This window comes from Sporothrix brasiliensis (genome assembly GCF_000820605.1).
Source record: "Sporothrix brasiliensis 5110 chromosome Unknown Cont19, whole genome shotgun sequence".
Classification (NCBI taxonomy): Eukaryota; Fungi; Ascomycota; class Sordariomycetes; order Ophiostomatales; family Ophiostomataceae; genus Sporothrix; species Sporothrix brasiliensis.
The window spans coordinates 90,501-111,439 of NW_024467138.1; the positions used below are offsets into that span (position 1 = coordinate 90,501).

Below are 20,939 nucleotides of genomic sequence, written 5' to 3' on the forward strand. Positions count from 1 at the left end.
CGGCGTCACCTCTGTGCGACAGACCGCCACACAGTTCCCCTGTTCGTCTCCCGCCGCTGGAGGATCTTGAAAGAGGCGACAATATCGCCGCTCGCGAACCCTTCAGTCGATCTAGCATCGACGGCTCCCAAGATCCTTCGCTTTGTTGGTCATCTCCCGTGCCTCGTCGCGATACACAATCGCCCACCGTCGCCATGGGTTTTGGCGACTTCACCAGCCTCTGCCGTACGGCACCCATCCCATTATGCGCGTCTGTCGGTGCCATCACCTCCATCTCCTTTGGCGTTGGCATCGAGCCCGACTGCTATGCTCGCAACATTGAGCTGGCCAATACCATCATCTTCCAGGGCGCCGCCAGCGCCATGCACATTGTTGCTCTGTTGATGACCATTATCATGATCTTCCACGTCCGGGGGAAGTTCACTGCAGTTGGTACGTCTCGCTCCCATTCCCGTTCATCTTCATTTGTCCGTTTGTTACCCGCGGCCAAATCTAATTCTCTTCCACACAGGCCGTAAGGAAATCACGACATTCTTCTACCTCTACCTGCTGCTCACCTTTTTCTCGCTCATCGTCGACGCCGGAGTCGTGCCACCAGGCTCTGGGCCCTACCCGTACTTTGTCGCCATCCAGTCTGGCCTCGCGTCCGCCCTCGTCACCTCGCTCTTCATTAACGGCTTCGTCGGCTTCCAGCTCTACGAGGACGGCACACCGCTCTCCCTCTGGATGCTTCGCCTGTGCTCCTTTGCCGCCTTTGTCATCTCCTTCCTCGTCTCGCTCGCCACATTCAAGTCCTGGGCCGGCCTTGGCCCCACCAACACCGTCGGGCTCTTTGTCGTTCTATACCTGCTCAACGGCATCCAACTGCTCGTCTACATTGTCCTGCAGACTCTCCTGGTCTTGCGCACCCTGCAGGACCGCTGGCCGCTCGGCGACATTGCCTTTGGCGTCTTCTTCCTCATCGCCGGGCAGGTCCTGCTGTACGCCTTCAGCTCGCGCATCTGCGTTGCCATCAGCCACTACCTCGACGGCCTCTTCTTCGCCACCACATGCAACTTGCTGGCCGTCATGATGGTCTACAAGTACTGGGACTCCATCACCAAGGAGGATCTCGAGTTCTCCGTTGGCACCCGCATGAACAACTGGGAGGTCAAAGAGCTGATGCCTGAGGAAGACCGCCGCAACACGATCTACACCGAGGATCCCTATGGCCAGTCGAGCGCCTATGACCACCCCTATTCGCCTACCGGCAACCGATTCTCGAAATACTAGGCGGACGGCCAACAGCAGCGGGAAATATCTCTCCTTACTACCACTCCTTCACATTTTACTATGTTCTTTAATATCACTACCGGGGTTTCCCGCCATGTCCTTTTCTTTTTTCGTTTTCTCCTAATTTCTCTCTCACTCTCGATTTGTTTCTTTATCTCCAAGAACAGCTCTGTCTGATGGACCGGGAGGTAGATATACGGAATTGTCGCATTTGAGCGCTGGATTTGTTTTATGTTATGGCGTTCAGCTTTATGTATCAAGCTTTGTTCCCGGGTTTATGAAATCTCGTTCCTTGTTACCTTTTGTTTCTTTTCACCCATTCTGTGTTTCTCGTGTTCTCGTCGTATCGACGGATGTCTAATAGCAACGAAGGAAAATACATAGGTGCGTGTTGCTGGCGGTGTTCATCATTATCCATAGCAAAAGAATATCATCCACATACATAATGACGATTTTAAATGGCGTACATGCAAGTCTTAGAGGTCCATTCCTATGTTTGCTACTTTTTGTAGCAGGTCTTTCTGAAACATTTTACAGAGCTCATTTTATATACCGCTTTATAATCTATATAGCATGTATATCTCTTTCAAAGATTGACACCCTGTTTATTTATAATCTCTTTGGGATGCTCATGGAAAACGGTAAACGGGTTCAATGCGGTGACAGCAGTTGGCAGGCTTAAGGCAGAACTAACGGCGAATATTGATAGAGAAAGTGAATGTTTGCCATATTCACTTGGGATCTGTTTAATTTCTGCTAATATGACAATCTATCAGCGAATAAAGGTTTACGTCGCAGTGGTTTGGTACGCCTCCTTTTTGAAATGTACGGCGCCTCTTATAAACACTTTCTTGACGAACTGGGCTCCGATCACGATCGGCTTTGAGTGGGAAGCACCATCCCCAGGACCTCACGGGTACACTTACAAATGAGGACGTCAAAAAGTGAAATAATTTGCTCCGTAATTAACTGGCTGTGCTGCTGTGACGGTGATCCTGCCGTTGCTTCCTTCGAAGGCACGCCTTACATGTTTTCTGTTTTGTACAACATGATGGTTCGTTATATTCCGAACTGGTGCATAACGACAAGGCGCTATAAAAGAGCCTCACAATATGTGTTGGCACTGAAACATGGGGCTTATAAAAATAAAATAAAAAATACGGAATACTGTTTTCCAAAGGCTATTGCCGCTGCCTTCAGTCTTGCTTCTATTCAATCGTATTCTTTCTTTTTTCAACTGTTGCATACTTACTTTGAGAACAAAATTTCGCCTTCATAGAATGGCCAGGTCGCAGTGAAATAACAAGCTGTCGTAGCACAACACCTTGTTACCTCAGAAATTCTGTTCGGCGGTGTCTCTTCCAACTTAGCACCGACGATGATACTACATTTTGACCGCAATCTGGGGCACCCAACGTCCTGTTGGTTCTAATTATCTGGTATTCTCTTCATATGGAGCATATGAGAGTTTTGTTTCTTAGCGTTTCTTCGTCGCCTAGCTGTTAGCGCATTGTCTCACATATTGCCTCCCAAACCTCCCCTGTTTGGCTGTCGGATTCGTAAGGTAATTACTCGTTAGCCCGCTGCAGGGCTATGTACCTTTCGTCGCAACTGCCCTGCAAAAGTGAGGTGAACTCGATACGTGACCTCAATGGGTCGCGCCTGCCAAAGCCTGGGCCATGCATGGCCCTTTTCCCTTGCCTTTAATTTTTCCGTCTCGTCCTGCGCGCCACGCCTGCTCACGCTCTCTGCATTCAAACCTCATCGCTCCTTCTGCATTGGTCTTGTCAACCGTTTTCCCTACGCGCACCTTCCTTCTCTGTGACAATAGCTCCTTCTCCTCCGTCACCTAGCTGCCCCAGAAACATTATAATCGCCCTCTCCCACTGCTTCGTCGTCGTCTTCTTCTTCTTCTTCTTCCGTCATCCTTCTGCTTCCCCTTCCAGCTCTTGAAGCGCATTCTCCATCATCCCATCTCCCGTCACCCACTTTAAATCCGTCTTTCACACAGCTCCTCGGCGCATCACGAGCCACATCCGCATTCAGCATTATTATACCTCCTCGACTACTCTGCGGTGTGCTGCGGAATTCTGCGCTCGTCTCCATTGCCCACTTTCCTATTTCCCATCACCTCTCTCCCACCTGTCATCGTCCACCCAACCCTCGTCCCTAAATGCGGCTGGACTACGATGAGGTAGTTCTCGGCCCGACCGCCGCCAACGGTTTCTGAACGTCAACTGCCGCCCAGCAGCAGGATACCAAGACTTGCGGTGTGTCGGTCTAGGTTGTTTTGCTTTGCTCGGAAACAGCACGCTCGGGTATCTGCTCTCCTCACTCTCACGAAAAACAAAACAAATTTGATGCTGCTGTCTTTTCCCCTTCGCTCGCCTAGTGATACCAAGGCGTTAGACGCTCTTTCTCTATATTTCCTTCATATCGATTCCGCAACCTTTGAGACGTCGTTGCCAGCATTAATTTGGCAAGTGTTGTCGATACATGGAAGCACTTCACCACCTCACTAATTCTATTACATTTTATATAGAGATCATTCCCTGCTTACCTTATATCTTCTCGTCGCCCCTCGTTTTCCAGGTCTTCGGACCCAATTAACACGGACATCCGCGCTGTCCTGTCCATGTCACTACCGATCCAACTTCCACTGGATTAGTAGGATGTCGAACGGAGTGGTGCCGAATGGTTCCGCCCACACCGCTGGCGGCGGTGTTCCTGTCCTTGGCGTCGGCGTCGGCGTCGGCGCTGGTGATGCTTCAGCCATCGGTGTTCAGCCTCCTAGTTTTCCCGAGGACGATGATGCCGACTACAACTGGGACGAGGTAGAGGAAAATTGGCTACAGCAGATTGCGGAAGCCCGCGCCAAAGAAGACCGCGAAATGGTCGAGGAGTACAATGAAGAGGAGGAGCTTCTTCGCACCGAGCTAGATGACGCCGTATGCGAGCATAATAGGCTCACAGAGACACTGCTGCAAGCTCGTGTGCTCGTCGACGAAAAGAAGGCCGATCTTGAGTGGCTCGTGGCCGAGTTCAGAAAACGCCGAAAGGCCATTGAAGATCGCCGCGCCGCCGATGACTTTCGCGTCCGGGCCTGGATCACGAAAGGGCGGCGCTTTATGGACGCTCGCCAGCGCCAGACCATGCGCAATGTGACGGCCATGCACATTGACAGCCATGGATCGGCAATGAACTGGGACAGAGACAACGGCCTGTCGCTCTTGACAGGCTCCGGCAACCACCCAGCCGACCAGTCTACCAAGGCTTCTGTCCCACTCCACAATAGCGTCAATGGCACCACTAATGGCGATCTCCACGGCCACAGCCAGATAAGTCCCTCGCCGCATGGAGCAGCACCTCCTCCAACTATACCGACCGATCATCACAGCGCTCCCGAATACCTTCCTAACGCTAACGGGTCGGTGTCCGTGGTCAGCACGTCGGGGGATTGCGTTGGCAAGGTCATCCCAATCCGCCCCGAGAACCACTGGGTTCAGGCCCTGCTCGAGAGACCGGTGCGCCGTGCTGTTGAAATTCGACTAGGTCGCAAGTTCAAGCAGAGTCACTTGGATGCTATCTATGAGGGTCACGACCAGAAGAGATCCAAGTGGCTGAGCTTTATGATTCAGGCAACCGGTGAGATCCAGGATCGGGCCTGCCAGACGTGCGCAAAGGGCCAAGGACTCTTCTCCCTTTGCATTATCGTTGGTGGTACAGACTTCCCTCGTTGTGGCAATTGCGAATGGAACAAGCAGGGCTGTCACGGTGCCTCTGTCCGGACCGCCAACCGAGTACCGCTCCCCACTGCCGCACCCAAAGCGGCATCAAAGCAGCACCAGCCGCCTCTCAATGGCTCAGCTGGAACACCTACCAAGCAACCAGTCAATGATTCCTTCAAGCAAGGCTCTCCCATGGCTATGGACAAACCAGATTCTAGGCCTTCCAGTTCAAGCAAGCGCGGGCGAACCAGCCTTCCTCACTACCAGTCGCCAGACGCCTCGCAACGATTCGAGTCATTCATGGTGAGGGAGCTCTCTCCACCCGGGAATGCATCAGACGAAATCACCGCCGATATGATTGCGCTGCGCGATGACGGCATGATTTTCCTGGAGCCCGAGTTGATGCATGGCGTTCCTCTCCGCAAGATCTCGCCTGACCATGCCTACTGGGAACGAGGATGGAAGCCGTTTGAGGGTGCCATTCAAAGTAAGCTCGAGGAATGGACGGACAAGCTTGCCAAGCTCAAAGCTCTCCCGGATTCTTCCTTGACCGACAAGGAGCGGACAGCGGTCTTCCAAGCTGGCCGTCAGGTGAACCGAGGCAAGGCCACAACACGGTATCTCGCCACGTGCGATTTCCATCCGTACCAGCTCGTCAGTAAGAAGTGGATCACGCCGTCGTTAACTCATTATGACACTTTGTTCCGCATGGTTGCAACGCTTGACGAGCTAGCCAAGTTTCGCTTGGATGTGACCCCTTTGCAGTGGCTCCGACAGCGCCTGTACGAGATCTACCTGGAGAAAAAGGGCAACTTCAAGCTCGACCGTGCCATTGCTAAACTCTACCACGACCCTAAGCTGGCTCACCTGCGCTCAAAAAACGGGTTTGGCAACATTGGCCGTCCGTCAGCTGCTTCGAAGCCTCGCGCCTCTGATGGCGGCACTAAACCGGGCAGCGCCGATGGCAGCCCTGACAAGAAGCCAACGGGCGAGAAGCGCACAGAGCCGCCACTGGGCGATACCAACAACCCTACGCCGTCCAAGCGCGTCCATTTGGATTCTGAAAAGCGCGCAGGCAAAGACAGCGCCGCACAGAAGACAAAGACGAAGCAATCAGCACGTTCTCTAGGCATGGCGAAGCCTGGTACGGCCACGCCCACGGCCAACCCGCGTGTCCGGAAGCCACCCTCGTCCAAGACGCGCGACGACAAGGCTCCAGCGTCTACCGCAGGATCTGTCTCAACATCGACCGCTCCTAGCCGAGCAGCCTCGCATGCTACTGACGCCGTGCCCGTGTCCACCGAGGACGAGGACCTGGAGTACTCTGGCTATACGACGACAGACTCCTTGACCCGTGATATGGTGGTCAAGAAAGACTGGCGCGTGTATCAGGTCAAGACGAAGGATCTTGCCACGAACCCGCAGACGACGCAGTACTGGCACTGGGTGGATAGGGAACAAGCCTACAAGTCAGGACCTGGCGGTCGTCGCGACTTTGACCCTATGTTTGAGCACCAGGTTCTAAAAGAGACAGAACCGACTATTGGCTGGGGTGTCTTTGCTGACCCCGTCGATTTCCATCTGCGCCTGCGGGAACTAACCGAAGTGTCGTTTGCGCCCGACTCCGACATCATTGTTATTGGAACTCGGGAGGTGAAGGGCATCCAAGGCCGAGGCAATGTTCTGGCACAATTCAAACGAGAGCGCACCAAACGCCGGTTTCTTGCATTCCTGAAGAAAAAAGGCGTTCCTTTGCGGAAGACGGATCGGCACGAAATCGAGACCGAGTGGGACGGAATTCAGGCAGAGGTAATGGCGGGCAACGAGTCCGAGTAACCTCACACCTACTATATCCTCCTAGTCTGCGTGCTATATATGCAATTATGTATCACTGTCTGTTGCTTGTATGTACAATGCGATGCGACTTGGAAGAAGAGGATGTAAGGTAGAGAAAGCGTCAGTGATTATTGATACTGTTATTCTCATTTGGGGCTTTGGTTGGAGTTACAAGGCAAATGGGCGGGCCGAAGGCGCTATTGCACGCACTATTTAGTATTTTTTGGGGGGCCACAGCGAGGAGTTGTGCGCATCGGCTTGGTTTTGTTGACATTTTTACAAAACTATTTGATCTCAATAATCATGTATTCTATTGTTTGCTCGACTGTTATTTGAATCATACTTTACAAATATTATATCCAACGTTAAAGCAGTCGTTTTCGAGCGTGCCAAGTAGCTTTGAAGTCACTGATACCGTCCCTGTCATTGGACAATTGTGTTACGTAAGCAAGAAAAACTACTTCCAAACTTTGAGGAAAGCTCTAAAGTTTGCAGTGGCGTGCATCGCATCACGTCGAACGACGATACACCACAACGGCACAAAACGACGATATGAGATAACAAACCACGAGCACATATCACCCTACATTGACAATCGATCGTGACCGACGAACCAAATCTCCTCCTGCCACGAGTCGACGGACTCAAACACAATACACACTCGCACACCACTTCAAGATGTTGTACGAGTTAATAGGGATTGTATGTCAGCTGGCCGAGAATGAAGATTTGTGCGTACGACTGGAACACTTACTAACTGGTGTCTCCGTCACCAAATAGGCCCGGCCGGGACACATCAACGAAGTCCGCGAAATCGTCCTCACCAGCGGCCAGCTCATCCTCCGCAACGGCGGTGTCATCCGCTCTATTGCCAACTGGGGCGTCTTTTCGCTGCCCCGCCCGCTGTCGGTGCACCAGGCCAAGTACACTCGGGGCCACTACTTTGTGATGCGGTTCGATGGTAGCGCGGAGGCACAAAACGCGGTGCGCACGACGTTGAAGCTGGACCCTCGGATGATTCGGACAGCGTTTGTGCGGCTGGGCGACGACCGCAAGCTGGAGAACACGGCTCGGTTTGGCGAGATCCTGTGGTCGCAGGCGTTTGAGCGGAGTTAAGGGGGCGTCCACGACAATCGAACCAGACATTGGGAGGGCACAACTAGAACGATCGTGAGTGATCGAGGACAAGCGGTACATACCCACACGGCCAGCCCCAGACGAGAACCAACAACGGAACGAACGGCCTGGCAAACAGGCAGCGAGCATCCACTCGAGACAGCCCGCACTATCCTTCTTTTGTACGATATATAAAAGCAAATAGGAGTACGGAATTATGCAGACGTGGGCAAGCTATTGTATATATACACGTATGGTATTTGAGAGCATAGATTCACTATTTTACGACTAAAGGACATCCACCTTTGGCACGCAGGTCACGTTTTCCTTCATCTGTATAATCTCGAGCTCCGAGCAGAGTTGGCCATCGATGATATGAATTATTTTATATTTGTTCATGAGTAGCCATAGCGATATATACTTTTGCTCTTTTCTAAGAATGCATACAGGCAGGAATATGAAGGAGCACAGAGACGTAAAGGTGCAATGGTACAAGAGCGTGTATGTCGTATAGATATGTACTACCCGATACGGCAGACAAAAGTCGCGATCTATTCGGAGGTGTCCATGGAGTCCTTCTTGTTGCCTGTGTAGCCCTTCTCGTTGCACCACGCGACAAAGTCGTCGATGACGCTAGGCCAGGCGCCGTCTTCGTTCCAGAAGCCCAATGTCTCGTCCTCGCTACACTTAATGGCAAATTCGAGCGTCTGGTTCCACATGTCGCGGTTAACAGACCGCGTCCACTTCTCCTCAAGGAACGCGATCCAGAGCGGGGTCCAATCGCGCGAGGCCGTCTTCCAGGGGCGGCCGGGTGCCGCAAAGAGGACTTTCCAGAACTCAATTGCATTCTCCAGGCTCATCGACCGCTGGTCAGGCTCTTTTCCTGCACCAAATGTGTACCGGTATACCCGCTTGAAGTAGGCAAGGTCGGTGGAAAAGTGTTTTAAGAGGGTCGTGATGTATTTGGCCTGTTCCTCTTTTGTTACGCTGCCACTAAAACGGAAGAATGTATGTGTCAGTCCCAACAATTTCTCCGACCGGGGTGTCACCGTCTTCGCCCTTTCCACCTGTACTAACCTTGTCTTCCAGCCATCGACAAAGCCCTTGCGGGTGATCTCGCCAAGACTCGGTGCTTGAACCAGCTCCAACGCCACAAAAACTTCTCCGCTTTCCGGGTTCAGTCCTAAGGATGTCAAGTAGGCCATTGTTGACTCGACTCCCAGCGCGTCCTTGGCATCTTCTGAAGGATCTGGTGAATTGCTCAGTTAGCCGTCTGAACACCAGATCACCTCAACACCAAAATACATATGCATCCAAGCACCAACGACGTCATAGCTCACCTCGTAACTCATCAAACATCGCGTCCAGCTTCGGCTCTGAACCGTTGGAAATGGCCCCGCCGCCGGCTGACATGTTGTTGAAGTACCTAATGCTCAGGTTAGCAAGGCATGGCCAGTGTACAATAACGCTTTCGAAACCCAGTAACAGGTAAAGGTAACGAAGAGAAAAGAAAACCACTAATAGGTGCAACGACATTATGTAGACGAGGATGGTGTGGGAAAGGAAAAAAATAAACAAAAGTTCCACAGCCGTAGAGCAGAGTAGTCATGACTTCACTGACACTGCAGTTACCAGAACGTGTTGTCTTTTTTCCCGCAAGGCTGCGTACCCTCCGTGCTCCTTGCCTCGACCGATCCGAGGAGCCTTGATTCGGATGCCTTTTGTCGAGGAGGTGTCGGTTTGCTGTTTCTGGACGCTCTGCCCGCTCTGCCCATTTTGCCGGCTTTGGCCACTTTGCAGGTCGTCCTTGGATTTGGTCAGGTTCCATAGTGAATTCGAGGATGACGAGGCCCAGTGTCGACTGGACGGGTCGTTTTGTAATCTCTGGCTGTACACGTCGTCCTCGCTCGGTGAGTCTGTGTCTGTCTGCGGTCCTTTTCTCCCGTGCTTGTCCGAGGATATCCGGAAGAGTCTCTTGATGTTGAACACCATGGTGCAGATCGTGAGAAAGGTGGCGATTGGGCGTATTTGGAAAGTGCCTCTCTGTATCTTCGGAGTAGATTCTAAGTAAAGCGTCGCAACTTGCGATCCAGTATGCCAATAGAAGCAAGCAAAGGTCCGACAACACTGCTCGAGCGGACCAAAAACCGTGCAACGACCCCAACAGTGGTTTGGCGCCGTGGAAGGCCAGTGGCCAAGGGTCCTAAAGCGTGACGGTACAGTTGCACACGGCAGCGAAAGGTCAAGCCGAAAACTATGGATTTACGCGGCCAGCGACTCCATGATGTTTTGTGGGTTTGTAGGCGCGAGGCGCATGTAGTATGTTCTGTGCAGCGGAGATCGTGCGCAATGTGTCGAAGGTGTGATGATTTCTTGGACAGAGCCTCGATTTGGCTGTAACAAGACTAACACGCCTGTTGGAGAAACTAGTGGAGGCAGAAGTAACCTGCCCGTTACCTCCTGACCGTATGGGCACCTGGCTTCTGGATTTGGATCTTCTGGTCCTAGTTCTTGGCACAACCTCTCTCGCTATGGTGTAGGTGCGAGTGCAAGAGTAGTCTGTGCAAACTTGCAGGTACACATGGGACTGTGTGTGGATGTGGTAGATCTCGAGATGTGCGGCTCAACGCCAATGCAGGCCGGGACGCATTTCCTCTTTTCCCCAAGTATAAAAACGACGTTCGTAAAAAAAAGGTCCGATGCAGCCGTGCAGAGTAGCAACCGAAGTGACAGGGCCGGTTGACAGAAAGGGCACAATAAAACGGCTCAATGCGTTATTGGGAGATCCAGGTGGGGAGTACGTCGGAGTTGTCGACGCAGTCGAGGGATGTCGTAAAGTCGTGGAGACGTAGGCAGTGCCCAATAGCGGGAACGGGAGCCAGATCAAGACAAGGGCCAGTACATGAGGTGGGGGGTTGAAGAAGCCAGAGAAGAAGGATGGAAGAGGTGAAAATGGGAACGGGTAGACAAGGCCGGGGAAAAGGCCGACGAAAGGCAAAAGGACAAAAGGCTGAACGATGCAAGACAAAGGAATGGACAAAAAAAATAGCACTAGCGACCCTCAAGGCAAGAAACGAAAAGGAATGATAATAAAAACTTACAAGTCCGCCGCTTGATCGAGCTTAAAGTTGGTGGACTTCAGCGCCTGTAGATTTACCCGATAGTCCCGTCAGCGGAATGTCTCTCGAAGCTTGTGGGAAGGAGCAAAACGTCGATCGGGCTAAACATAGCACACCAGGTGCCGCCAATGCCGTCGCCAGGACACGCCAAAGACACCAAAACGACCAGATGGCAAAAAGCACCACAAAGACATCGAGGAATGGCCCTTCAAACCGCCCGACTTGACCAACGCAAATCGTCGCAGACGCCATGGCGAGTATTGCAGCGGCCAGATAAAAGAGAGTTCCCTCCATAGACAAGGCCACAATGGTGGAGGGACAGCCCTTGTCCGTTGCAATGGGCCAGCATATTTGTTTGGGCATCTGTTTTGCCCTTTTGGTATCCGGATCGCCTGTGCCATCTGGGTCGTCTGGGTCATCTGGTTCGCTTGACTGTTGTTTTTGTGGTGTCTTTGAGCCCCCTGCTGGCGGTGTTGCTGCTCTGCAGTGCTGTGTTCTGCTTGTGCTCCGAGTCGGGGACAAATAGAAAAAGAGCAATGGCTGTGGTGATCCACCCAAATAGGGCCGAATAGCGAATAGCGACATGCAACCTAACCCATCCGCGGCGCCCGCAGCTTTTCGCCGCATACGGAAGGGACCGTGGGAAGCGGAATAGGGAGGCAAGAATTCCGATAAAGAGCGAGGGCAACGTGCAAGCTGACAAGGCGTTGGTTTCCGGTCGAGTTGTCGTGTCGTCTTCCGTTTCTGTGTCGTCTTTGTCCATGTTTCTTCACCCTTTCTTTCCTTCTCTTCAACAATTCCACCTTTTTTTTTCTGTTCTGCTTATTCTTTCTCCTCCTCTTTCCAACAACGGATTTTTTTGCCCTGTTCTAGCATTGTGGCTTTGAGCATGAGCGTCTTTCCGCCACGCGTTCTGTGTTCCTGTGTCTTCGGCTCTCGATTCTTCGTCTTTTGCTCCCAGCTTTAAGTCTTCCGTTGGTCGTTCCGTAGCCTCGCTCTGATCGCCGCCGTCCTGTCGCTTGCTCGTCCCATTGCTCTTGCCGGATTTGCTGACCGTCCACACAAGCTCGTGAAGCGCAGAACACAGCCCTGCAACAGTAGCCCCAGGCCAGGGCTGCCAACACAACGACAGAAGTGCAAAAACCGAGCAACTCGACTTTTATTCCAAACACCCGAAGGTTTTCGGAACAGACAAGCGGAAGGGGAGAAGCAAAAACATAAATTGGCAAAAAGAAAAGATCACCACTTACCTTCAGTGCGGCACGTTCGTTGGCTCCCGTGGCCTGCATGAACTGGGCCAGCAGCATACGCTGTGTAGCGGTTATAGGCGGCATGTTGGTAGCCCGTTTATTTGCTCTGGAGGAGGACAGGGATTCGTTGTGATGGAAGGTAGGTTGGTTCGTAAATTATATGTAGGAGAAGAGCACAGCTCTGATCGAAATCGTAGCTCGCCCGGCTTCCGAGGACCAGCTGCCCTTAGCTAGGCGTGTGGTGGATATGTGTGTATGGCCGATGTCGCCCGTCTCGACAGCAGAAGACTGCCTCCGTTTGTTGCGATAGAAGTTCTGTCTTGTGTCGAACAAAGTCCGAGAGTCTGGTGTTCGCACGTGTGTGTTGAGGATGAGGCGAGACAAGGAGCACGAGAAATGAAACAGGTTCGCAGCGCCTTCCGTCGAGAAACGCGTGTTACGGTGGGGAGATCTGCGATGCGAGGAGCTATCGAAGTGAGCGGGTGGATGAACCGAAATGTTGCGACACTGCTGGGTGTGTATGCTGCTTATGGACGGGGGATAATAAAAGTCGGGGCTATCGAAGAATCAAGCCGGTAGATTTCCGTTGTAGGTAGATGGTAGGGTAGGGCAAGGTCGTGTCTGTCACTATGAGCTGAAGCAAGTTCCTCGATACGTGTCTGTTGCTTCAACAGTTCAAGGAGAGGCGAAGGGATTGTCGTTTCTCGAGCGGTGTCGTATACGGCACTTGCGGCCCTTGCTTGATATGGTGGTCCTGCTGCGTATTGCTGGGTACGACCCGTACACCATGTGTTGCGGGCATGTAAAGGCTCTTTCCTCCGGTGGAAGACGGGCACCAGTCGTGTGTTGTGGATGCAGGCGCGTGTGTCGTCCCAGGATGCTGGGAGAAAACAAAGTACGCCGGGAGACTAGCAGAGGGATGCAAAGAAGGGCAAGCGAGGTGTGAATGGAAATGGTAAAATGGCAAGGCGTCGTGACCAGTTCTTTCCCTGTGAGGTTCACCAAAATAGGTTCCGTGTAGGGAAAGAGTGACTGTCAGTGCTTTCTGAGCCTCTGGTTCTTTCCCTCTCCTCTTTATTAACGCCGGCTTTTTTGTCGTCAAGCGGGGGTGACGAAACAAGTGAACGGCTGGGGTTGGTGGGCCGCGCACATTCCCAGCGCAGGATGCCCAAATGGCGGGGTCTGGACGGGTCTGGTTCATAGCCTGGACGGAAGGCATATTGCGACAAATCACAACAACAATCGACAGATGCACGTGACGGAATTCAAACATTTCAACCATGCAGGTCGAAAACATATAGATAGTACATCATTGTAATGTCAATTGCAATCGCCAATGCCGAACGATTCAAACTGGCTCGATGTTGCACCTAGGATACTTTGATACATATAAACACAGGTAAAATACAATAGGCCAAAAAATGAGACAAGGCATAGCAAGAGATCGCATAGAAATTAAAAAAGAAACAACTGACAAAACATAAAAACATCGGCCGAAGGGTATTGAAAAAGTCGATCGGTGTGTGAAAAGAGACGGGAGAACGACCTCGTCTCGGAGCAAAACAACGCTGAACGATGACGATAGAAAGAAAAGTAGACAAGAGCATTGACAAGAGACAGCATATACTCCCTTCCCCTGCTCTGTCACTCGCCCAAAGGCATGCCGTCCAGCTCATCAAGCAAGCGCCGCCAGTTGTCGGCCAGCATCTCCGAGTACTTGACGCGCTCCTGTGCCCAGTCCTGGTTCCAGCGCGAGACGTGGTACTGAGTGGCCTGAAAATAGAGAAGTTCGTCGCGCAAGCACTCCTTGACGAAGACGGAGCGGTTGTGCTGCTGGACAATGGTCTCCTTGTCCTTGATGATGGCGTCGATGACCTTTTCAATCTCACCAGGCTTCACAAGGCCCTCGGGTTTGGCGCGCAGGGTCGCCAGCTTGGACTCGTTCTTTTGGATGCGGCGCTCGAGCATGGGGATGGTGTCGCGGTCGTTACGCTCGCGACGGTCAAAGAGGTCGCGGAGGCCTACCAAGGCATCGCGCTGTCGCTTGAGGTCTTCCAGCACGCCGGCATCCCAGGCGCGCGACTCGTCCTCCATAAGTGTCTGGCCCGTGCGCAGGTGCTTGCTCATGGCGACGAGACCGTCGTTGAGAAGAGGCACGAGGTTGGTGTCGGTGGCATAGACGTCGGCGCTGGCCTCGGTCAGCGACTGCAGGGACACGGCCATGCGGGCGTGGTCGTTGGCGATGCCCTCGCTGCGCTTGACCAGACGATCCATGATATTGCAAGTCGTAATGTACAGCTCAGCCGAGCGGCGCACGCCAGACCGTGTACGGTCGAAGAGCTCATTGAGGGAGGGGGACAGCGACTCCTCCAAGCCGGGCGGCAGGGGCCGGCCGGCAAACTCGTCCTGCACAGAGATTGTCGCCTGTTTACGCCACACAGAAAGTTCCTGCTGTTGTTAGAGAAAGAAACATAAACTCAAATAAATTATGTGGAGGTGGACATACTGTAGGAACAGTCAGGAACATGACGACGAGCTGCTCCGTGCTAAGCACAGGATGCCGTGTCAGGGCATTGAGGAAGCGTGCCAGGCCGCGCCTGCGTTTCTCGATAAAGGCACCGTCGTTCGACAAATGATTGCCATTGACGGCGACGCGCTTCGGCGGCAGGAGCGGCAGTACACGGTATGGGTACCGCTTGTGCAGGCATTCCAACAACCACACGAAGTCGCTGTAGCGGCGCACAACCTTGCTACCGCGACGGGTGCTGGACACTTCGTAGTTGTGGTGTTGGAACATGAACAGACCCTCTTTCTCTGGCATCAGCGTGACGAGAACGTTTTCTTCAATTGCGCTGCCCGTGCGGCCACCAATGTTGCCAATGGTCCGGGAAGGGGGTGCACCGCCGCGCACAGTAGAGTTCCCATTAGCGCCGAGGCCGGCGTTGTCATTACCAGTCGGCAGCTCACCAAAGCCGCCGCCAAGGTTGCTGACGGTTGGGCTGCCGCCGCCGTTGTACATGTCCCACCCTGATCCCGAGTTCCGTGCGTTTCCACTGGTAATGTTGGGCTGCGCGTCGGCCGTACTGCCACCGCCGATGACGGTCGCCTCGGGCGTCGTTGTGAAGTTGGATGTCGTTCTTATCGGGAGGGCGTTGCTGGGGCTCGAATCAAAAATCCCATTGCCATTGGCGTTGGGATCGGAGCGTGTGGTTGCGTCGGCACCTGCGTCGGCACCAGCATCGGCACCGCCGGTTACTGTTGAGGCATCGTCACCTGTGCTGACCCTGGCGGCCGGTGCAATATCGGGATGGTGGTGGTCTTTATGCAGATCGTGCGAGTTCCACGGATCGTCGGAGCCGTAGTCCATCGGAGCCTGGCGAATGTCTGAGGCCGGTTTCAGCTGAGGAAAGGCAGATGGCGGCTGGTAGGACGATTGGGGCGGCGGTGGTGCTGCTTTGGGGGTCGGTCGGAAGGGAGAGGAATCGGTCTGGGACTGGGACGTAGGGGCAAAGCCAGTTAGAGTAGGACGGGGAAGATCTGTTTGACAAGGCGACCTGGGTTAGCTCTATGATAGTTCCATGTGCAACGTAGACCCACCAAATCGCGCGTTCGCCTTTGATTCGCCACCACAGCAACAGACGCCCAGCGCAATCAACAATACATATGGGCAATGTAGTGGGATAAGATAATACGCAACGATGTGCGCCATGGCTGGATACTGGTTACAGGATTGAAAACGAAGAAAACGAAAAAGGGGAAGGGGTAGAAAAATGGCAAATGACAAAGTCAACATGTAGAGAAAGGACTCACTTCGCCGGCGCTCGTCTACGCTGTCGAGACTAATCACCTCGCCTTCCTGGGCAAGCCCGACCAGTGCCAGCAGCACGTTGAACTCGTTGCGTCCCAGAGCAATGGTGCTGTTGCCGTCGTCATCGGTGGTGTTGCTGCCGCCCGGTGCAATGACGTTCATAATGGCAGTCTGGCTGTCGGCGTCGAGCTTGGAAGCGGCCAATGTGCGGGCCACGCCGCCGGCAGACACAACGTTTTTGGAAGACGAATTGCCATTGTCATCGTCGTGTACGGCGGCCTCAAAGGCGTTGTGGTAGGCGTCAGGGACGTCGGAAGCGGGCAGCAGGCCGCGCAGCAGCTCTGCGCGAGTTTTCTTTTTGCGCGGTGACGGCATGTCCCACGGTGATGGTGCGTCGTGACTTTTATCGGCATTCTTGGTCGTCGTATCGTCTTCGTCTTCGTCCTCGGCGTCAAAAAGGTGGTCCGAGTTCGTGCGGCTGATGCCCCCTTCGTCGTCAAAAAGGCCGTGGCGCGAGCGGGCAAATGATGAGTGCATCGACGGGTTGACGTTTTCGTCCGGGGGCGAGGTGCCGAAGAGAGACATAGTGGCCGTTGGGGAGGGAAACGGTAAGCAATGGATCGGATGGTAAAAATCGAATGCCTGTATGTCGTATGGTAGGGCTATCGTGGTCGATCGCTGTTGGTTGCTGTTGAGAGAGTGAATGGACAATCAGAGGTGATGACAATGACGACGACGACGAGTGGACAAATGAGAAGGCGCAGAATGCGGCAAAACGCCGATACAGCCAAATACAATCGGGGGGCACACAAATAAGCCCGAGGAAGCAAGGTCCGTGAGAAAATACGAGCAAAAGATAGTAACTAGTGGCAAGTCGCGGGAAACGTTCGAGTCTGATCAATACTCAGGACATGGATCACGAATGGCTTTGGAAGAGGCGTCTTTGGTTTCGGAGAGCTCCTTCCTCAGATTGCGGGCGGGTGCAACAAAGTGGAGACGGAGTGGTGTCAGTGGCGGTTGGCCAATCAAAGGGGCAGATTCTTGACACTGGAGGTGCTCGAGGAGGCAACGCTGCGACAAGCTCTAATGAGGTCGGCGTGTAACCGCTGTAATCGTAAGGGCACCTAAGTTACATGCGGCAACTCGACCCCAGAAAAGGATATCAAAATACAGAATCACAACACTCAGCCAGCAACCACTACACGACGTATGTGGTTCAAGAATAGTGTAAAAATAGGCTTTTGTATAGATTATCATATCGTACAAGTACATGTCAAATGCAGAGGCGTAGAGACAGCATCTAGAACAGCACATCTTCCTCCTTCTTCTGGATAATGACCTTGCCGCCCGGCCGCACAATCCGCTGCACGCCAGGCACCTTGAAGTACAAACTCGGCGACTCACCAGGCTTCAGCTGGTCGCTCAGGTAACCACGGTGAGCCGGGTCGCGGTAGTACTCAATGTCCCAACGGCTTGTGGGATCCGGCAGCCGGCGCAGATGCGGCGCCGCGCGCAACTTGGCCACGGCAGCCTCGACGTGCTCAGGGCCCGTGGCCATGGGTGTGCTCGATATGACGCTCTTTCCCTCAAGCAGCCACTTGATCGACTGTTTCGTAAAGTAGCGCGTGACAATCTTGCCTCCTGCGGCCTCGATGGCGTCGATGGCGCCGGCCGACGCACGCGACACCAGCAGGTCGACGGGCGTGCGCAGGTCCTCTTTGCCACGGGCGAGGATCTTGATACCGTCACGGACCTTGCCAACAAGGCCCGACTCGATCAACTCGCGCGGCGTAATCGGTTTGGTGGCGTCGATGCGGCCGGCGTCGATAAAGGCCTGGAGGCGGTCGAGGTTGACTTCGGACATGACGTCGGCGCGGCTGCAGTTGTTAGTGTGAGGTCAAAGAAAAAGAGTCATACCACCGCAATATCTCCCTCGCAGGTTGTACGCACTGGTTCACAAAGCCCTTCTTGCCCCACGTCCGGATCAGCGGCGTCTGGCCGCCCTGGAACCACGGCTTGACCTTGCCGTGCTGGCCCTGGCCCTTGTGACCACGGCCGGACGTCTTACCCTTGCCCGACGAGGGACCGCGACCGACACGGATGCGCTTCTGGTGCGCGCCTTTGTTGTCCCGTAAGCTGGCCAAGATGCTAGCGTCGCGTGTCTGGATCGTCAATGCGGCAAACAGAGGCACCAACGGTGACCTGGAGGTGGTTGATGTTATCGATGAGGTAGGCCGCGCAAGCCGGGCAGCAACGGCGGCCGCCTGGCAGCAAGCTGCGACGCCCGAAAGTGCCGTTCGTGGTGCCATTGAGTCGGTTGTGTAGCCGGTGCGGTTGTCGACTCATGCGCTTGAGAATTGTCAGACCTTAATGAACTCTTTGATGTACCTCGAAAAATTCTTGGGCAAACCTGATTGGCGTATTTCATTGGTCGATGCTGCAAGCCAGGTGATGCACGTGACTACTTTAACCAGAAGTGCTAGGTTTAGGAAGCAGCAGGTGCACTGCACCAGCACAACGGCAACAGCCGGCGCCAGGTTTGCCGCGACCATCTCATCTTTGTCGTTCAGCCACCTTCGGCCCTACCTGGCGACACGGTTGGATCATGATCTAAAAGGCCCGTGCTATGGAAGCTGAGAGACATGCTTCGGTTTTGCTATTCTTGTGAATTCCTGAAATGTCTCGTATTCGCTTTTTCTTTTGGCTGCGCTCCTACTTCAGAAGTTTACCTATTTCAGTGGACTCGCCAATCTGATTCAATGTATTTGTTCCTGTTTTGCTTGCCTTGGTATCCCTTCTTTGCCTTTTCTCCGCCTTGGAAGAGCCGCCGGCAGTATTCTTTATCTCCCGGGCCGTTGCAAGGTCCTTGGCATTCTTTGTGCGGATATCTCGGGGGTAAATGGGCCTCTACAGCCTCAATTATCACATACTTTGGGAGGGAAGGCCTGCTATTGAGTTCTATTGTAAGTTTCCTAGGACGTTTATGGAAGTCTTTTCCGCTGGGAGATGAAGCATCATACGTCTTGGGTGAAACGTTAATTTTATGATTATTTTTTGGAAGGATTATTTTTTGGAAGAGAAAACCGATATAATAGGCCGTTTTATTTTGTATTAAACCCCCCTTACCAAAACAAGTTGAATAAGAAAACACGAAATAATTCACCGAAAACTGAGCTATTACATGTTCAAAATATTAAAGAAATAAATAAAAAAAGGATCTTGAAGCCTATCTTTAACAATACCTAAGCACATGTACCAATTTTACTCCTAGACGGCATAGTGCTTTTGTCAATACCTTCACATACAGCCTCATCGTTTGTCCTCATCTGGATAATTGAGTCCTTGAGATCGAGCTTCTGTCGTTACCAAACGTTCGGAAGATCGGGATGTAATTGAGAAGGACCTTTGGAGTTCCTTATTTCGACGTCATGTAATAAACACCAGCGCTGTTGTCTGCTTATTCCAAGGGCGGCTTGTTGTGTAAACGAAGAGAATCCGACGTGCGTTCCCCTTCTGAGATGCCTTGTAGTGACTTATATGAAGCCTGCGTGTCCCCTTCCCTGTGATCAGCGACTAACCAAGCCACAGTTTTCTTTGCAGCTACAAGAGAGCACAGTCGATTTGGAAATGTTGAATCAAGCCCTTTTCGTCACCCTCGTGGGCGTTGCCGTGCAGGCTGCCCAACATGACGGAATCTCCATGGAACCTCCAATCTTGCCACAGGTCAACAACCTGGTGTTCTCGGGCGCTGGTTGTTCGCAAGGAACGGCCAACGCAACCTGGAGCCCGGCCAGCTGGTCCGACTGGACCGTCAGTTTGCACGACTTGAATCTTGAAGCCACTGGGAAACCCGGTCCAGGAGGACTGCCATCCGAGTCAGACTGCACAATCCATGCCACATTTTCAAACACCTCACCCGGTTGGCAGTTGGCCCTCGAGACAGTGTCCATCCGCGGCTATGCGGCGCTAAGCAGTGGGAGCTCCATCTCGGCGGCGGCAAGCGTGTCATGGGCATCAACCGCTGGAGCTTCTGGAACTGGGCACAAAACGGCGGCACCTGCGCCAGCCGAGCGCAATGTGTCGCTGACCAACAGCCGGACAATGGACGAGGCAAGTGCAATGGGAGCGCTGCTGGACTTTTCCAGCGTACCAGTGTGGTCGGGCTGCTCAGATGGAGCCGAGCTCGGTAACCTGGCTCTCAGATTCCGCTTCGGAGTGCATGTTCAGACCAACTCGACAAACGGCTATGCGGCCTTCGGCGGCCTCGTCGATGACGGCCATGGTGAGATCTCTGCCCGGCCTGCCGTCGTTCAGCGTCTGCAGTGGGCGTGGCGTTCGTGCCATGTCACCATGGGCTCGACGACATTCTTTCCAAAGCCCAAGACGACAACACAGGCGACTACCGTATCGACAAACTCGACGGCATGGACAACCGCGGCATCTGCCAACACGACAGCCGCAACAACAACAGTAACGACAGATGGAAAGGCCCCCCCATTTGGCAACTCGACAACGGCGTTGCGGAGCCATCCGACTCGGACGGCTACAACCAAGAGCAGTAGCTTTTCCTGGATCACCTCGACGCAGACTGCCAGCAGCTGGCACAACACGACGACACCGCTCTGGACGAACGGCACAAGCACTGGCAGCACGTCTCGGGCAGCATTGTTGCCGACACAGAGGTAGTCAGTGGTGTAAGGGCGATGGGGAATCGAGGGAGCAAGAGAAGTTGACATGAATGGAAGCACATCCAAGGAGGGCTGCTGATATTTAATAATCGCGCTGCTTAAGTTTCTGGAGTACAATAATT

At 53.3% G+C, this 20,939-nt stretch overlaps 8 protein-coding genes across 8 annotated transcripts; 4 read left to right on the forward strand and 4 right to left on the reverse strand.

Moving 5' to 3' along the window:
- Positions 1 to 194: 194 nt before the first annotated feature.
- Positions 195 to 1,272, forward strand: SPBR_00790 (chitin synthase export chaperone; the record flags this gene model as incomplete). The annotated part of the gene is made up of 2 exons (XM_040759109.1): positions 195 to 432; positions 512 to 1,272. The coding sequence occupies 2 exons, from the start codon at positions 195 to 197 to the stop codon at positions 1,270 to 1,272; spliced, it is 999 nt and encodes a 332-aa protein (XP_040617805.1).
- Positions 1,273 to 3,944: 2,672 nt separating this feature from the next.
- SPBR_00165 (uncharacterized protein) lies at positions 3,945 to 6,836 on the forward strand (the record flags this gene model as incomplete). Its single annotated transcript, XM_040758485.1, has 1 exon — positions 3,945 to 6,836. One exon carries the CDS (start codon positions 3,945 to 3,947, stop codon positions 6,834 to 6,836), a length of 2,892 nt encoding a protein of 963 aa, XP_040617806.1.
- Positions 6,837 to 7,514: 678 nt separating this feature from the next.
- Positions 7,515 to 7,952, forward strand: SPBR_01105 (37S ribosomal protein Mrp17; the record flags this gene model as incomplete). Its single annotated transcript, XM_040759423.1, has 2 exons — positions 7,515 to 7,538; positions 7,617 to 7,952. The coding sequence occupies 2 exons, from the start codon at positions 7,515 to 7,517 to the stop codon at positions 7,950 to 7,952; spliced, it is 360 nt and encodes a 119-aa protein (XP_040617807.1).
- A 551-nt stretch (positions 7,953 to 8,503) lies between these two features.
- On the reverse strand, positions 8,504 to 9,365 carry SPBR_00920 (uncharacterized protein; the record flags this gene model as incomplete). The annotated part of the gene is made up of 3 exons (XM_040759239.1): positions 8,504 to 8,939; positions 9,030 to 9,201; positions 9,293 to 9,365. 3 exons carry the CDS (start codon positions 9,363 to 9,365, stop codon positions 8,504 to 8,506), a joined length of 681 nt encoding a protein of 226 aa, XP_040617808.1.
- A 192-nt stretch (positions 9,366 to 9,557) lies between these two features.
- On the reverse strand, positions 9,558 to 9,944 carry SPBR_01119 (uncharacterized protein; the record flags this gene model as incomplete). Its single annotated transcript, XM_040759437.1, has 1 exon — positions 9,558 to 9,944. The coding sequence occupies one exon, from the start codon at positions 9,942 to 9,944 to the stop codon at positions 9,558 to 9,560; it is 387 nt and encodes a 128-aa protein (XP_040617809.1).
- A 4,021-nt stretch (positions 9,945 to 13,965) lies between these two features.
- Positions 13,966 to 16,714, reverse strand: SPBR_00184 (Sorting nexin mvp-1; the record flags this gene model as incomplete). The annotated part of the gene is made up of 3 exons (XM_040758504.1): positions 13,966 to 14,727; positions 14,828 to 15,771; positions 16,132 to 16,714. The coding sequence occupies 3 exons, from the start codon at positions 16,712 to 16,714 to the stop codon at positions 13,966 to 13,968; spliced, it is 2,289 nt and encodes a 762-aa protein (XP_040617810.1).
- A 715-nt stretch (positions 16,715 to 17,429) lies between these two features.
- On the reverse strand, positions 17,430 to 18,438 carry SPBR_00830 (large subunit ribosomal protein L15; the record flags this gene model as incomplete). Its single annotated transcript, XM_040759149.1, has 2 exons — positions 17,430 to 18,006; positions 18,080 to 18,438. The coding sequence occupies 2 exons, from the start codon at positions 18,436 to 18,438 to the stop codon at positions 17,430 to 17,432; spliced, it is 936 nt and encodes a 311-aa protein (XP_040617811.1).
- A 1,318-nt stretch (positions 18,439 to 19,756) lies between these two features.
- SPBR_00807 (uncharacterized protein) lies at positions 19,757 to 20,815 on the forward strand (the record flags this gene model as incomplete). Its single annotated transcript, XM_040759126.1, has 1 exon — positions 19,757 to 20,815. The coding sequence occupies one exon, from the start codon at positions 19,757 to 19,759 to the stop codon at positions 20,813 to 20,815; it is 1,059 nt and encodes a 352-aa protein (XP_040617812.1).
- Positions 20,816 to 20,939: the final 124 nt, after the last annotated feature.